Here is an 18,420-nt window from a genome sequence, read left to right as displayed (position 1 = left end):
GGATCCCCACTAACACGTTCCAGCTCCCGCAAGTCATGGTCGACGTGCTAGTACTGGAACCTCCGAACCGCAGCAACGTTCCGTTTTGCGTGCTGAAGCTCCTGTATTTGTAAATGGGTTGGCAGCGACGAGTGGACGAACGTCCGAGGACATGGCGGCGCTAGAAGCCATAAGGCTAACCCTTGCTCGCCAAATGGAGCGCCAAGCCAATTACTTTCCTTCTCTTCCTCGACCCTCATCCTATCTGCCACCATTCAGATACCTTCGTACCCGCCGCCTCGTCTTTACCTCTGAGCTTCTCCCTCATAGGTTTGGCGCGCAAAAGCGCCGGGCTATTCTAAACATTTTCCGGACAAAAGCACCGTACATACCAGCGTGCATCAACATTGCTCCTGGTATGCCTAGGATGCAGTATCACGTTTTTGATGAGAAACCTCCAATTGATAATGTGCCCTATCATGCACCACTTGGACCAAATAGGCTGGGTTGGCCAAAGGATAGCCTGCCTCTCGAGGTGTTCCATAACATCGCTGGTCATCTTTCTCGCGATGACCTGTTGCAGATGCGCTTGGTAAACCCTGAATTTGAGCGGAAGACATCCAACATTGTCTTTCATACAGTGGTCGTGCCTTTTCGGCCAGAGATCTATGGCATGATGATTCATGATGGTCCTGCTCTGGACACAAAAATTGACACCAAGGGCAAAGGAAAGGCCACAGGTAGGACCGACCCAAATCCCATGCCGGAACCGATGTGCTGACTCATTGCTTCCAGAAATATATGGACCGGTTGAGCAAGAAAGGACTGTCCATGACGGAATGAAGGTATTCCAAGCATGGGGGCCCCACATCAAGAAGTTTGCAATGGCTTTCGATGTGGAAGAGGGTAAGCTCGTGGCGTGCTCCTCCTGAAGATCTCCAAATCTTACGCTGACCCATCCACAGACCAATTGGTGAAGCCTCCAGTCAAAGGCAAATTCGAATTCTTCTCGGAATTTTGGGGCAAGTACAAATGGCCCCATCCATACTACAGTAGATTCGACTTCTGCGCAGGCCTCGAAAAGAAAGCCGACGAATTCCGATGCATGTCTGCGGCACTTTCCAACCTTCAGGGAGTCCGTGAGCTCGGTGTATCCATCGACAGTGGTCTCGGATACCTTTGTGGACCAGACATCTCTGATCATGCTCAGCTCTTCCAAGAGAAGCCTAAGATCTTTGGTGTCTCAGAAACTCAGAAGAGCTTGAAACTTCTCGAGCGTCAAGGTTTATGGAACGGCATCGTACGCTCGCTCGGTCCCGCCACTGCTACAGACTATGTCATACAAGGGGACACCATCCTGGCCAATCAAACTTCGCTCATGCCAAATGAATTGGGATACTTCGAAGTCCACCTCCACTTCCCGCCAAACCCTCGTTCGGACTCCTGGCTTGTGGGCTCTCCGAGACTTAGAGGCCCTCGCGTCGTGTTCGTCGATGCAAATGGAGACAGGCCTACGGATCGACCTCTCGTCTTTCAAGGTATCAACCTCGCCTACACTCCTCATACTGGTGGAGCGACGGAGGCCCTCACAATCGGAGATGTGAACATTCATGACCCTGCTTCATTCCAGGGGCGGGAAAAGAGCCCCTTTCATACTGCTGCTTTGATTCCCAACAACCTCACGCCTGCACAGAAGGAATGGCTCTTAGAGACCGAATGGGCTCAACGTGCGTTCCTTTCAAGCTACTGCATGGCCTTGACGGACAATTCGCATACATTTCAACATGTGCAGTCTTTCACTGTGGCCAAATTGTCTAGCAGATACCTGTCAGCTCTTCAACGCGAAGACTTTTGGAAAGCTCTTCCGAACCTAAACACCCTGACCATCAACGTCTCCGCCGACTGGCGCAACATTATCAAATCAGACTCTGGTGTTGTTGAAGCTCCAGATATTCGCCCCTCTGGCGCTACAACGCAATTCCACAAGCTTCTTGCGACATGTATTGCTGTTGTTCCAGGGATCAAAACCTTGAGCCTAGGCTACTTTGGTGGTGGGGAGCATCAAGTTGGAATCTTCGGGCGTAATAAGCATATCTTTCCTGCGCCTCTGACCAATTTCTCCGATCACCATGCTGCTACGAGCGTCAATGCTGACATGCTTGCGCTACCACATGTCGAGCACCTAACTCTCACCAATTGTTGGATTACTCCACCTGCACTCAAGACCTTCGTCGCGCAGATGCGTGCAGCCAGTCTGCGTACCCTCACATTAGATTCAGTATCGCTCACAGGTCACTCGGGGGTCCTGGACAACATGGAGCCTAATCCGCTTGATAATGGGGTGCTACGTATTCCCGATGGACCTCCACGACGATTCGGCGATCCTGCTGTGGGAAATCTATTCCAGCAAAGAGGCAGTGCCCCAGATCCACGATCTGACGGGACTGGATGGATGGTCGAATCACGTCGCATCGGCTCCTGGGGCAATGTCATCGACGCAATCACTCCAGGGCCTACCGTCAACCTCTTGCGCTACGCCTATCAACACCTCCACGACGTGCCTAAAATGCGTAACCCAGGTCCACTTGAGCGTATTAACTTCGTCTCATGCGGCTATGTCAAGCTTGTCAATATGAAGGACTTCAACCAAGCCTTCCTCGGCGAGGTCAACAACAATCCTCCCCATTGCCTTCGCAAGCGTGCTCTCGATTTGATGCCTATTATGATGCATCGCAATGATGACCCTCTTCTGGGACAAATCATCCCACTGTTGCACGACCACGAGCTGGAGGTTTTTCAGACTGCCTTCCCCATGGAGACCAATTGGAAGGATGTGACTGAATGGGACAACTGTCAGGACGGGCAACCCATCGGCGGATCCGGTCGCTTCAGTGGCCATGTGAAAAAATTGATTTTCCCTACCGAGTGTTGATCGTCTCCATCAATTTCATGCCAAAACTACAGGACCCTCGTCACTTGGTATAACCTTCAGCCCAACCTCCCGAACCTACGACGTTCTCGATTATCATGCTCGTTCAACGTTACAAAAGTTCGACAGATAGATCAATGCGAATACAACTCATTGATGGGCTTTTGAAGAGCTCTGCTTCGCTTTACGTGCTTCGGTCCACACGAGCAGCATTCCCAGCCCACCACCTCATTCCATACCTCAGCACACGACTTCAACGCCGGCACAACCGATGAAACCTCCACACCAAGGCCTGTCAATAGTTTGTCTTAAGATCCCCACGTCTTTGACGTGATCCGGCATTATTTACCTAGCCGCATTATGTCCTCAGCAGCATCATCTAACCTATTTCAGCGAGCCAGATGAGAGACGCTATGACGGATATAGATTACATGATACAGCATATCTTCATGCTGAGATTATTGATGAGCTTGAACACAAAGCCAATTCGATAGATATCTTTTTATGATGGGTGATGGTAGAGTATTCTTTTACCGCTCCTCTGTGAGAGAGCTTCATGCTTGTACATACGTTTTACCAGCGATACTCAGCCCATTGATAGATAGCGTTTGCAAACCAAAAAAGACTTCATTGAAATTGTGCCTCCTCTAAAGAGAACTGATTCAGAGCGTAGTGCTTGATTCTAGGTTGATAAAATCCTCTCCGGCTTGCAATGATATGATGGTGACTAGCTAGCTAGAGCATTTTAAGCTAAGTAGCTAACGATCAGAACCTTTTCGGCACCAACACCCGCAATCTATCCCTGCGTAATAGTCCTCCTCAACCTCACGCCGCGCTGCCTGCTGTTCAATCTCTTCTTCTCGATCTCCGCGACTTGAGGGCCCTTCTGCACGACCTCTTCACCTTCCGTCAGAATCAACTCAATGTGGCACGGGTTTGACATATAAGGATTAATCTGTAATCGCTAAAGTTAGCAATGATGGTCCCAAAGATCCTACTGTGTCAGACTCTGAGTGCGCAGTAGGGGGTGACATACACGACCATGAGCACGGTAGGTACGACGGCGCTGCTTGGGGGCCTGGTTGACTTGAATATGCTTGACGATCAGGTTGCCAGTGTCAAGGCCTTTGGTGTCTGCGTTTGACTCGGCATTCTTGAGGAGACTGAGGAGGAACTCGGCGGACTTTTTGGGCCAGCGGGCTTTGGAGACACCGAATTGTTTGCCTGTCCGTTACCTCAACGTCAGCATCGCATTCACATAGTTGTATGCAGAGTAGCGATGTAGAGCTATCCGAAGCTCAAGAGTCCCAGTTTCCCTTTCCCAACCCAATTTCCACTCCACCGGCGTCCTCCTTCCCAGCCCTATCCCACCAAGATGGCACCATCCCACGTACCTTGCGCAGTCCTCCCCGTACTTCCAGCATACCGCCTCATGGGCACCGCCTCTTTATGATCGATCACATTGCCCAAATATGTCAGAGCGCGCTCGAGCTTCCAGCCATTGATAGCCTGAGCCGTTTCGCGGGTATTTTTGAAGGAGACGCGGAGATAGGAGCCGTGAGCGCGGGCGGATTTGCCTTGCTCGATCGTGGTGGCTGCGTAGCGGACCTAGAAGAGGAGGAGCGGATTAGTCGGCGTAGAATCAAGAATGAGACACAGGTGATGATAGAGATGCGTGATCGAGGGCAGACGATTCGGCGGTGCTTGGTGCGTTTGGAGTAGTGGAAAGTACACGGTAGGAATCATCAGGCCCGGAGGAAGAGTAGCTTACCATATTGATGGTGCCTTGACTGTTGTCGTTGTTGGTGGTCCTGCTGAAGTTGGCGGGCGTTGACGATGCTCCAAATTCAGAGTCGCTTAGCATTTGTGTGCCGCTAGTCTGTTTAGAGACTAGCAGATCTGGAAAATGATCGTCCGCGAACTTTTGCTTCGAGCTCTCACGATATCCAATTGCTACCAAATAATTTATCAGAGCCCGCGACATGGCGCGAGGTATGTTTCCTACGGATAATCAAGGCCTCTCTTGAGTCCCAAGCTTGCTGACCAGCTTTTGCTTCGCAGAATTGAGGACCACATGCTGGATATCCTAGTCACAAAAATTGCAATTTCCAGAATTGGGAACAAAATTACTACAACAACCACAGATCCTTCCCAAAAACCTATGCTATTGCCGTAACTCTCGAACATCCATAAACATACAGGATTATGGCATTTACACCCAGAGGTCGCGGTGGAGACCGTGGAGGATCGAGAGGAGGAGATCGAGGTGGATTTCGTGGAGGCAGAGGTGGTGCGCCTCGCGGTGGTAGTAGAGGTTAGTCTTTTCGTATGGTCCCTGTGGTTCCTGGTGCCGCTGGGCTGCATGACGTTCATGTCACCATGCTTGCACTCAGTCAGACAGACAGCTACGCGGTGTCTAGGGAGCTCTTGCTAAAGCATTCTGCCTAGGTGGATTCGGCGACCGAGGAGGTAGAGGTGGAGGGCGAGGAGCACCAAGGGGTCGTGGCGCCCCTAGAGGAGGCGGCCGTGGAGGTGGAAGGGGAGGAAGCGCATTTGGCGCAAAAGGCGGCGCAAAAACTATTATCGTACGTTTAGGGGCTTTCCCTTACAAGACAAGAGCTCAGGGTTTGTGCAGGAGCCCCATAGGCATCCGGGAGTCTTCGTCGCTCGTGGAAAGGAAGACATGCTGGTAACGAAGAACATCACACCAGGAGAGTCAGTCTACGGGGAGAAGAGAATCTCAGTGGAATCTAGCGCAACAACTGGTCTTACAAACGGCGACGCTGCGCCAGCCACCAAGACGGAATACCGTGTCTGGAATCCTTTCCGCTCCAAGGTATGAATGCTGTTGGCAAGAAAGAAACCATATAGTGACAAACCATAGCTTGCCGCAGGTATCCTCGGAGGTCTTGATGAGATCTTGTGAGTAATCCTTCCCGACTGGTTGGCATCTTCAGCCTCTGACGTCTCCGGTAGCATCCGCCCAGGCGCGAAGGTCCTCTATCTGGGAGCAGCAAGCGGCACATCCGTCTCTCACGTTGCCGATATCGTTGGCCCTACAGGCACAGTCTTCGCGGTCGAATTCTCCCACCGCTCAGGTAGAGATCTCATCAACATGGCCACACACCGCACAAATGTCATCCCAATCATAGAAGACGCCCGCCACCCTCTCCGCTACCGCATGCTAGTATCAATGGTCGACGTCATATTTGCCGATGTGGCGCAGCCTGACCAGGCTAGGATAGTTGGGCTGAACGCCCATCTATACCTGAAGGTAGGGGGAGGAGTCGTGGTCTCAGTCAAAGCCAACTGTATCGACAGTACGGCAGCCCCAGAGGCCGTTTTCGCGAGGGAAGTTCAGAAACTGAAGGAAGAGAGGATCAAGCCATTTGAACAGTTGACATTGGAGCCTTTTGAGAGGGGTGAGTGCTGCCTTTCATGGTTTTGCTTCAGACTGACACGGTTTTATAGATCATTGCATTGTGACGGGCAGATACGTGCGTTCTATGACTTGAACAATATCAGGATATGTGAATGGGAGGTGACAAGCCTGCATGCTTCTCAGGCGCCGGAGCTCGGCGATTGTAAATCCCTTCTGCAACGATGTAGATTTACTACAATCAAATGTTCGTTACTACGATGCCCATGACGCTAGGTCTACTGTCCGTGATAGTAGTGTGGTTGAAAACCATAGAAGGTGAGTCAAACATCCAGCGGCCAGGATCGAAGAACTAGATCATAATCGTATGGGAACACGCTACACTTAGTATGGGCCACCCCAACGCTAAGGCCACCCCAACACCAATTTTCTCAATTTTTTGACCCATCCATCCCCCACCTATCTACCACAACCACAACGATGCCTAACTCATATACCGTTATTCAAGAACATATTTAACAGGCCTTAGTCTCTATTGCCCCCGGAATAAAGCCCAAAGTCACTCGATTGATTACTTAATTTAACGTGCCTTACGATTAGCTCCTATATCGCTATAATAAGATCCCCCTTAAAGATAATCACTCTTACGCGCCCATAGATCTTAAAAAATAGATTCTTTATTAATACATATAACGACTCGATAGATCGGGAATATCTTATTATTATCTGATGTTTATAAAAATTATAATTTTTTTTTAGATCTACTCGTTAAGCGAGAATTAGATATTATTTAATAAGTTATAATAGTCTAAGTAACTCGAAAAGTAAAATCAATACGATGATTTAGAAGAGAGGTATTATTATTCTTATTAGGCTCGGTCTTAGATTATTATATATAAGAAAATAAAAATTAAAAGAACTTTAAGAGCTTTAAAGTAGGTAAATACTAAGAAGTCTCGGATATATAATATATTTATAAATAAGAATATTAAGTAATTTAAGACTACTATATAAAGAATTAGAAAGTTAATTAAGATTAAAGTAATTAAAAAGATTAAAATAGATTATAGTAGATAGCTCTAAATAAATATATATATAGGTAAGTAGAAGTTAATAGACGTAACTTTCTTATAAACTTTTATAGCTAGTTTATATATAGTATAGCTTAATCTAGTAAAATAAATATTCTACTATCGTAGACTTTCATAGATTCTATATCCTTACTACCTACTCACGATTCTCCTTTTAAATCTAGCGATATTAGGGAGACTTATAGTGGCCTTATAAGAGATCGATTGATTTATTCTTCTTATCTAAGTCTGTTCTATTAGTGTAAAACTTATTATAATTAAATCTACTTATATAACTATATAACCTATTTTCTTATTTTTCGTATATCTAAGATCCTTATTTCTATACTTCTTTATATATCTCTATTCTTATATCTTATTATATAATCTTATTTATATCTTACTATACTCTAGAGTTATTAAAGAAAGTAATTTCTCGAAGAAAGTCGTAACGTTATCGTTCTTCTTATCGCTTTTCTTATCGTTTTTCTTATTTCTTAAAACCTTTTTTATTAGTATTATTCTTTAAAAAGTCTTTTATAAATTATCGTTATTAGATTAATTCTAGTATTTATATTTTTATCTCGAAAAATAAAAAGAATCTTATTAAAAGAACTTACGTACTTCTACGCTCTTAACTATCTAGACTTTTTATAAGATTCTATTATTAAAAGTCTAACTAATTTTATAAGCTTATACGACGAGAGAATATTTACTTCTTAGTCTAAGTCTATTATATTTTTTATTTCTATACTATCTCTTTTACTATTTTAAGAAGCTATCTTAATTATAATAATTTCTTTCTTTGCTTTTTATAAAAGATTTATAAAAAAGGATATATTAGTTTTTCGCTAGTTAAAGATCTTAAATTATAAACTTACTTCTTTAAGAAATTTAGACTTATTATCTTTATAAGCTTATCTTAAATATTTAAATCTTCTTCTTTTTAAAAATGCTATTAAATAAATAAAGTCGAATCTTAAAGCTATTTATCTTCTTAATAGTATCTCTTCTACTTAAATAGTTATAAATTAATTTATCTTACTCTTTAAGTAGAGGTTTTCCGCGAAGATTATTAAAGTAATATCTCTTATATTTAATATCGAGCTCGCTAAACTATAATAGCTATCTTAAAAAACTATAATCTTTTATTATAATAAGACGCTTAATCTAATATAAAAGTATAATATTAAGAATCGTAGCTCGATAGAGCTTCTATCTCTAATAGAGAGTTTCTTATTAATATATTTCTATATATATAGATTCGTAATCTAACTAATATCTCTATTAAACGTAAGTATACTTAAGTATATAAGATCTTCTAATTAATTACTTAGAATACTCTATAATATAGTCGAATCTATATATCAAGTTAATCTCGAGATTTAGAAGCTTTTTAAGAATAAAGTTAAAGAGAATAAGCTTTAATTTTATAAGGAGATTATTTAGAGAAATATACTTAAGACTTAGATCGATACTCTACTTATTATATATTATATTAAAATATATAATAAGAGTTAACTTTAGAAGCGTAATAACTATTTTAATTATTAATTTTCTTCTTTATATTAGTTTAAGAAATCTAAGATATCTATATTAGTATTATCTTTAATACCTTCGATATCTTCTTAGAAATCTCTTATAACGAATTCTAATCGTATAAACTAAAGACCTTTATATCGAAATTAATTATTCTTTTAAGATCGTTTCTATTACTAATAATCTCTTTTAAAGAATCTTTCTAATCGTAAGACTTCGAAGAATCTTTATATTAATAAATCGAAGTTCTTTAATTATAGAGTAAACGGTTATTTATATATTAGATATAGTTATTTAAGTTATATTATAAAAGACTATATAAACGAGATACTTTCTACTTAAAAATAAGTATATCTAAAAGATATCGTATTTAAGAATTTATTTTAAGTAAGCTTTACTATAGTAGGCTTCGATAACTACGATAGTAATACTTCTTCTTATAGAAGTAGCTTATCTTCGAAGTCTTCTATAGTTTATACTTTATCTACTACTAGTTTATTCTCTAATTTATATATTAACTCGATAAATTTTATTTATATTAATATTATTAGTTTATTTCTTATTAAGTTTATTAAGTTTAAGAGTATTATAGTAAATCTCGAGAAAGAATTAGACTTTAATAAGAGATCTCGTATTAAGAATTCTAGATTCTTATTTTAGTAGTAGTAGTTCGTATCTTAGTATCTTATAAATTAAAGAATCTAGTATTTAGTCGAGTTAATTCTATTAGTTTTAAACTATTTTATAATAGTCTTTTATAGCTATATTTAAGAATAAGAAACGTCTTAAGCGTAAAGATAAGAAGAGAGTCGAGAAGAAAGTCGAATCTTAATTACTTATAGAAATATTTAACGATACTCTTAGAAAGTATAATTCTTTTATTTCGATATATTAGATTCTTTAGAATAATAAGATTAATATAACGTAAATAAATCTAATTACGTAGTTATCTTTAATATATAAAGAACTTAAGCGTTTATATATTAGAGTTATAAAGAAATATATTTCTAAGAATACTTAATCTTAAATATTATAATAGATATTATTTTAATAGTAGTTTACGTTTTAGTCTATTTCTTAGATTCTATAGTCTATATCGTTATATATAATACTCGTTTTATCTTTTTAATCTATAATAAGTAGTAGTTTATAGAATTCTTCTACTTTTAATTCGAATTAGAATTCTTCTTTATAGCTATTTCGAAGAACTTAATCTATTAAAATCGTTTTTACTCTTATAATAGCGTAGGCTAAGAAGTATATTCGTTTTCTATCTAATATAATAGAAGTTAATAAAGCCTTTTATATTCTCTATACTATTTCTAAATCTAATAATATTATAATAACTCTTAATAAGAAGTTTATTTAGACGAATTAAGAATTCGATATAAATATAATATCGATAGAATTTATTCGATTTCTTATTCTATAGCTTCGCTTACTCGAAGAAGTTAGCTTTAAGAGCTTCTCTATATATACTACTAATTATTATAAGATTATTCTATATTACTAGATCTAGTTACGTCTAATAGTTAAGGGAATTATTCGAGATATTTAATATTTTATTACTTCTAAGCTATTTTATACTACTATTACTAAAGAGATTAAATATTTAAATTTAATTCTCGAGATTTTATAGCTTTATTTAGTAAATATTATAATATTTATATATTAGTCTAAGATTATTATTAATAATATCGATATTAGAGAATAGATTCGTACTATTATAAACTTATAATTTATATTCTATAAAGATTATAATCTTCTTATATATTCGAAGTCTACTATTTCTTAAATCGAAGCTATCGAGTTTAATAATAATAATACTTCTTCTTTTAATTCTTCTTCTAATAAGAGTAATAATATCGAGAATATTAAGAATTCTATAACGCTTTTTCGCTAAGTTCTTAGTATAACTCGAAATTAATTAAATCTTAAGAATATATACGATTTTCTAGTAAGAGTTTATTAAAAGCTTTGCTTATAAAAGTCTATTATTATAATTATAACTATAATTATAATAAGAATCTCGAAGTTTCTTATAAGACCTTATTAATTAATAATTATAATTCGTTTTCTATTAGTAAGTTTAATTAATCTATTAATTCTCTTAGTATATTTAATTTACTTTATTATTCTTATATTTCTTAGATTAATACGAAATCTATTAAGTTATATAAATCTCTTTATTCTAGTAAGCTAATTTTATATCTAAGTATTTCGACTAGTATATTATCTACGACTCTAAAATATTAAATAAAATCTATAAAACTTATATTAGAATTACTTATTTCTTCGAAGATTACTAGACTTTAAGTTCTTACGTTATTATATTACTATCGTTATCTTAATAATATAAATCTTATAAATCTTTCTTATATAAATCTTATCTTATATTAAATACGAGTTATATCTAATATAAGGCTAGCTTCTAATATTATTTAGAAATAATAACTTATTTATATCGAGTAATAACTAAGAAAGATTATTTAGAAAGATCTTAATAAAGGTATTTATAAGCTTATGAAATCTATTAATAAAAGGCTTTTATAGTAAAATATCTATGCTATAATAATCGATAAAGTAGATAATTCTACTTCTTAGAATAAGTCGAGAATTATATTTAATTATTCTCGTATTAAGAAAGATCTTCTAAAAATCTATATAAAACTTAGCTTTAAGATGTATAATAATCTTTCGAATTTAAGGTATAAATATCTTTTTATAGCGAATCTCAAGTATACGTATCTAACGATATCTCTTTATCTCGAGAATTATTACTACTTTACTTTTATTATTTTAGATATTAAATAGCTATAATCTACGAGAATATAGTAGAGTTTTAAATTAATAGGCTTTATTATAACTAAGCTTAATTATAAAACTTTTAAATCTCTTTTATCTTCTTATAAAGAATTCTTATTTCTTTACTTATCTAATTATAAGAATCTTTCTATATTTATATTCTATATAAATAATCTATTTAATAGATTTAGTTCTTTCTAAAAATAGTATAACTTCTTACGAAAGTACTTTTTATCTCGAATCGAGTAAGCTCGTCTAAGGCTATCTTTTAAGAAGTTAAAGCTCTTTATTAATAAGATTAAGGCTCTTAATATTATATATAATATCGAGGGTTTTATACGTATTTTAGAAGATTAAATCTCGAAGATCGTTAAGTAGCTTACCTCTATAAATTAGATTAAAGTATACTCTTTTCTCGAGATAATAGAAATTATATATCGTTAAGTAAAGAACTTTATAGAGATTATTAAATCTCTTATAATATTTACGAGAAAGATAGATTAAAAGTAGACTATATCTAAGAAGCTATTCTTCGAGATTCTTAAGATTAAGTATTCTACTCGTTCTAGTATATATAAAATTAATCTTAATCTTATAATTTATTTTTATACGAATACGTTAGACTTTATAGAAGATATTACTATTACTTAATTTTAATTTATTTATATTATAAAAGTCTTCGATAACTTTCTTATAGAAGTATCTATTATCTATAATTCTTTTATATTTACTTTTACTCATCGAAAGTACTCTATTTATAAGCGAGAATTATATATTATTATAGAGTTCGTTTAAAAGTATAACTACTTATATAAGCACTCTTATTATATCTCTATAATATATATTAATTATAAGTCTCTTACTTACTTTCTAAAGTTTAATATATATAAAAGAATTTATAAGTACTAGGCGGATTAAATAAAACGTCTTAATTTTAAAATTAAGTATATATTAGACTATAAAAATAAGATAGTAAACGTATTATTAAGAATCTTATTTAATACGAATTATAGTAGTACGTAGTAAGTATAGAAAGCTTATAGTAGACTTATATAGTATAGCGCGAAGTAAATCTAAAAGAATAAAAAGGATAATTATAAAGCTTTTCTTAGCTCTCTTATAATCGTAGAAAAAGATTAAATTATTAATTAAGATACTATCTATAGTATCTTAATATTCGCTACTATATTTATTATTATAATAGCTTCTTTATAGAACGAAGTATACTTTAAGTTATAATAGTTTAATAAAATCTATAAATTTCTTTTAGATTAGTATAAGAAAGAGTCGCCCTTTATCGTACTACTACGAAAGACTTTTAATTATCGTATATATAATAATATTCTATAAATCTATCGTTATAATAATTTTTACTTATTATATATATCTAAGTTTAAGATATTATTAATTTTTATAAAAGCTTATAACTCTAATAGCTATTAGATTAAAATAGGTATTATAACTTAACTTCGTAATCTTTACTATTAATTAGATTAATCTTAAGACGTAAAATAGTATATTAAGAAATATTTAATATATACTTAGTATAATTTTATTACTCGTTCTTAATCTCTTAATTCTATCGTTATAACGTATTTCTTTTAGCTTATAGAGATGAATTTTATCGATTCGCTTAAAACTATAATAGTAGAAAATAGATTTATTCTTAACTTAAATTATTATATATCTCGATTTAATATATCTTTCGCTTATAAGAATAATAACGTCGAGAACGTTATTTAATACTTAAAGTATTTCTTTACTATATATCGAAAGTCTTACGTCTTCTATATTAATTAAAAATAATACTTTAATTATAATAAGCTTCGAGAATTTCTACGATATAAGAATATTACTATTAACTATAGTTCTATAGCTTTCTATAAGTTAACTAATATAATTAAAGTTATAAATCGAATTCTAAAAGAAGTCGTTTATAAGCTAGAAAAAGAATAGGATTACTTCTTAGTAGATATTAGAAGTTCTATTAATTCGCGAGTTATTAGCTATCTCGATATCTCTTCTAAAGAAATCATTCTTAGTTTCTTATTAGAGACTTCACGTATAACTACTATCTTACGATCGCTATTAAAATATAATATATATACGTAAACTACTTAATTAAAGAAAGCTATTTATAGAAATAAAGTTTATATTTATTTAAGATATAGAGTTAAAGTCTATAATACTATTAAAGTAGCGTTATTACGTTAAAAGAAGAATATAATAATACGCTATAATAAAGATATTAAGCGAGTAGTATATTATATAAACGAACTCGCTATACTCTATTAGAAGAAGGCTAATAAGCTATAATCTCGCTAACGTAGATTATTTAGAATTTCGGACTACGGAGAATTATATAAATAAAGCTTTATACTAAGATAGCTTAATAATAGATATATTAGAAATATATTTTACGAAGATTATTTAAAGACCTATATATCTCAAATAGGCTATTTAGTAATAGATTCTTCTCTATCTATTTTATTATAGTAGTAGAATATTAGAAGATCTCGTAAGAAGCTTTTTATTACCTAGGATCATTATAGATAACTTTGTTAACCTAAACGAACTCGCATACTAAAAGAGTATTAACCGACCTATATATGAGGGAGTTCTAAAGTAGATATAGTAGTCTTATAGATAGAAGTTTCAGATTGCTACGATTATTGTTGTTGTTGTGCTACACTATGATGCATATTATATAGCCTGCGATAGGCTTTAGGAACATTCTTTACTATAGTTTATTTGCTTTCTGCTATCTTGCTTGCGAATAGCTTCAGTCGCTGGGGCTCTCTGTCTTATTTGTATGGGAGTAGTTAACAGGCGTAACTTCCTTGCAGGCTTTTACAGCTAGCCACATATAGTATAGCTTAACCTGGTGGGATAAATATCTTGCTGCCGTAGGCTTTTATAGATTCTATATCCTTTGCTACCCACATAGTAGAACTGTTTCGTTCAACTGTAGGTAGATTAATTGAAAAAATTGGTGTTGGGGTGGCCTTAGCGTTGGGGTGGCCCATACTAAGTGTAGCGTGTTCCCATACGAATAGGCGTTAAGGGTCGGCCTTCTCTGTCAGCCCTCTGATACAAGATCAGTTATATGCCTCTTGGATGACGGCATTCGCGGTGGCAGGAGCTAGCACAAGTACAGGTGAAGACTTTGCCAATCAGGATCGAATACCATACCCAAGCTGACATCAAGCTACCCTACTCTCCTCCTCCTCCAAGACGCCCTAATTTAGCGAGCTAGCGTAGAGCACCTTTACATAAACAACGCTCTCCCTCACCCTCTCTCTCAGACTTTTGCCCACCAAGTCCTCCCCGTCAGCAGCTCTCATTGGCTACCAGCTTTTCACCTGCATTTCCTGCCTCGTCCGAAGTGGGGCCATTGCCAACACATCCTACCCCCAACCTGCAAGCGAAAGGGCGTTCACCTGCCAAGATCGACATGGACTTCCCGATGGACGATCACTTTGATTTCGACGCCTTCATCAATTGGCCCGATAACGTGTCCCCCGCGCATGATGCCGCAGGGGGCGAGGATGGGTGAGAGGTTTTTTTTTATTGGCTAACCGGAGGGCACAGAAGGGACCCGCTTGGAAGTGCGACTTTTGGGCATGCGCAGCCACTAGCAGAAGCGATACCTGGCTACAGTGCCAACACCGCCAATGATGATACCGACCAGGTCACCGCCGCTCCCATCCCACCACCAGGTGGCGTCGACACTCCAAGCTTGGGCCAAGAGTCGTCAAGCACAAACCCTAGTAAGAAATGTGCCTGCATGGTGTGCCTGGGAATAGGCATAGTATTTAGTCGTGGCTCGATCCCGTATCTATGTCATTTTGCAGGCTGCAGCTGGGATCCTGCGATTTGGGCCAGAAAGTCCGAGTATCGGGTGCAGCATGAGAAGACCCATTACGAGCGAGGTCCAGAAAACTCGCAAACCCCCTTTTACTGCCTCGTCGAGAATTGCCGCTTCAGCTCAAAGCGTTGGTCGGACCTCCGCCGCCATACCACCGCCAAACATTGCAACAGTCCCAACACGTTCGCGTGCTCTGTGATCGGATGCAAGTACCATGGAGAAGGCAATGGCTTCACCAGAAAGGACAAGCTCACAGCCCACTACAAGAACATGCACCAGGGGCAGAAAATTCCCGGCCAGGCCGCACGAGCAATCAAGCCAGCTCCAGCTTCATCCCACGCCGAAGCATCAGGGTCCAGTAGCATTGGTGCGTAGGGGGTGTAGAGAACGGTGGGTTCTCAGGACTGCTGCAGTACCTCGAGAATCTAGCGATGGGCATGCTGAAGGGAAGAAGGAGATGAATGGTCTTCGCCGAGAAAATGTGGAGAACGAGCGAGTCTTCTATGCATAGGTGATACAGGCATCACATTCTTTAATGACTCGCAATTTTTGATATTTTGATATCGGTATCACCACTGTCCCTTTTACGCCTCATCACACTCTGGGTGAATTTGGTGATGGTAAACCATGGGCAGACCTAATCACTCCTTTTATAACGGCAGAAATATCGATAGACTTGAGTGGACGCAATCACTTTTTTACCAAACAGTATTCTGTTCATATTTGACTATGACATGGACGGTCCATACATCATACTGCGCTGCAACCCTAGAAGAACTGCTTCGAGACAGCAGAAACCGAAGTTGACCTTCGAGTTGGTCAAACAACAGCCGACCCAAATGCTAGGTAGCGACTTCCTTTTCTCTAGAACTGTCATTACGACCGTCCATGAACTCGCGTATGTAAACCTTGAAAGGAAACTCTGGACTGGTCGCCATTAGTAGGGATGGGGGGCGTGTGTACTGAATAACATGATGAAAGCATCGAGAAGTTGTGTTACGAGTGTGTGAGCAGCTGAAGGAATAAGTTTGCATTCGCCATACATGTGTCGGGCTATTTATGACTTTATTCCAAATTCTCGATCATGCATCGACCAGCCAGCCATTTCTCAAGTCCTCCCACGTTCACTACTACTTAGCAAAGAACCAGTCATTCCTCTCAATATCCCCTTCTGCAACTTCTTCGCAATCTTTGGTCCGAAAAGGTGAATGTTCTGGCGCATCCGAAACCGAGGACTGGCCCAGGTCAACCTCTCTCCCGGCCTGCATGCGCTTTATCGACAAGCGTTTCTTGAAGACGTTGAAGGGCTTCCTTTGTTTTGAGACTCAGTGCCAATTCACCCGGACTGTGAGTGTGATAAACATGTCCATGTCTGATAGAGATCACTGCGGAGGACTGTCGTAGGGCTGACAGCTTCTGGACCGAGTCGACCAGCTGTGAGTCCCGATATCGCACCATCGTCGAGGGCGACTCGTAAGTGTTAAAGAAAAGTTATAACTCTCGCAGGCCCCGCAAAGATGCCAAGTCTGACTTTTGGAGGTTGAGTTCCCACTCACAACCTTCAACGAAGTGGTTTATGTCGAGGCGAAGGTTCTTGAAGAACATGACACGGCTGTCCTCAAAGCAGAAGAAATTGGTTGACCATAAAATTGGGAAAGCCTCGAGATAGGTCTGACGGCAGGTAGAGAGCAGTCCAAGGTGCAATGGCGCCGAAAAGCAAGCTTCGGTCCGAGAAGATGTTCTCTCGTCTCGGGCGCCGTCACAGTCGCATACCAAGCGAGGTTGGCGTGATTTATGTCGGCGAAGGGATTGAGGATGAAAGGGGTAGATGAGGCGCGAAGACGTCCTGTTTGAGGCTAAGATACAGATGTCACTCCTCACACTATGGCAACTAGTGTGTTGATGAGTGGCCAAGGACCCTAACAACAACGACAATGAAATTACTTGACGCATTGCAAGCGTGACCGGTAGGAGACCCATTCATCTTGGTGCAGGAAAGCTGGGCTGCCGGAAAGTGTTCTGGGCCAACCATCTAACCGCCAAGTATGATCCAAGGCTTCCAATGGTCCGCCCCCACCGTTTGGACCATTAGGATGGACATGTCCAGGTGTTCGAACGGACGGCCATGGCAATGTACGAGGACGCGGATGGACGGCCAGGACCAATGGTCCGATGTCCTGATTTTGGGTTGGATATCTGAGTATCATGAGCATAGTTTCTTTAAGAGTTTCACTAGATGTTGTGACGTTAGGCTCTTGGACAATCAGGATGGACGGTTCCATTTGGTCTGGACATGTGCAGACGGTGGAAGAATTGCAGACCACAACAATGGCTTCAATTTGAACATGTCCAGGCCTTTGGACCGACGATCCGGAGCATGGAGAGCATTGCCAGTGAAATATCCCTTATCTTTGGTTCTCTTCCATTATTGCCCGAGACTAGTATTGTATAGCTTTAGCAACCGAGGAGAGACTGATATTGAGACTGGTTCAGGGAATGTTAGAGCCGGAGAACAATAAGCTGAGGCTGGTTGACTTACTTGCGATCTCAATAGCTGTAAGAACCACTCAATAACGAACTTACCAAGCGCTACCTACATTCGAACAGACGACGCTAAGACCACTCATATCATCCAGGCTCTGCCTGTTGAAGCCCCGGTTTGCTAATAACACTGAATCTTTCCCGATCGTTGTCAATAATTTCTTTATGTTGAAGTCTCATCCTGCCACTCGACGCAGACTCTCATCCTCTTTCCTGGAACGGAGTTCTATTTGCCAAATCTCTACTCTGCCACCTCGTACCGCTGCTCGCGCACTTTTTTATAACAATCTGTTGTTTTCCAAGGCATCAT

The 18,420-nt window shown here is 38.6% G+C and overlaps 4 protein-coding genes across 4 annotated transcripts; 3 read left to right on the top strand and 1 right to left on the bottom strand.

Moving 5' to 3' along the window:
• Positions 1-151: 151 nt before the first annotated feature.
• On the top strand, positions 152-2,911 carry HO173_003382 (uncharacterized protein; the record flags this gene model as incomplete). Its single annotated transcript, XM_037305309.1, has 3 exons — positions 152-719; positions 775-885; positions 945-2,911. 3 exons carry the CDS (start codon positions 152-154, stop codon positions 2,909-2,911), a joined length of 2,646 nt encoding a protein of 881 aa, XP_037167717.1.
• A 793-nt stretch (positions 2,912-3,704) lies between these two features.
• On the bottom strand, positions 3,705-4,682 carry HO173_003381 (uncharacterized protein; the record flags this gene model as incomplete). The annotated part of the gene is made up of 4 exons (XM_037305308.1): positions 3,705-3,863; positions 3,945-4,132; positions 4,303-4,516; positions 4,680-4,682. The coding sequence occupies 4 exons, from the start codon at positions 4,680-4,682 to the stop codon at positions 3,705-3,707; spliced, it is 564 nt and encodes a 187-aa protein (XP_037167716.1).
• A 208-nt stretch (positions 4,683-4,890) lies between these two features.
• HO173_003380 (uncharacterized protein) lies at positions 4,891-6,423 on the top strand (the record flags this gene model as incomplete). The annotated part of the gene is made up of 7 exons (XM_037305307.1): positions 4,891-4,900; positions 5,110-5,222; positions 5,357-5,493; positions 5,555-5,744; positions 5,793-5,830; positions 5,885-6,330; positions 6,380-6,423. The coding sequence occupies 7 exons, from the start codon at positions 4,891-4,893 to the stop codon at positions 6,421-6,423; spliced, it is 978 nt and encodes a 325-aa protein (XP_037167715.1).
• Positions 6,424-15,155: 8,732 nt separating this feature from the next.
• On the top strand, positions 15,156-15,944 carry HO173_003379 (uncharacterized protein; the record flags this gene model as incomplete). Its single annotated transcript, XM_037305306.1, has 2 exons — positions 15,156-15,253; positions 15,293-15,944. 2 exons carry the CDS (start codon positions 15,156-15,158, stop codon positions 15,942-15,944), a joined length of 750 nt encoding a protein of 249 aa, XP_037167714.1.
• Between the last annotated feature and the right edge of the window lie 2,476 nt (positions 15,945-18,420).

Source organism: Letharia columbiana, assembly GCF_014066305.1.
Source record: "Letharia columbiana isolate WasteWater2 chromosome Unknown Sc0000008_s0, whole genome shotgun sequence".
NCBI lineage: Eukaryota > Fungi > Ascomycota > Lecanoromycetes > Lecanorales > Parmeliaceae > Letharia > Letharia columbiana.
This window is presented reverse-complemented; position numbering and strand designations above follow the sequence as displayed.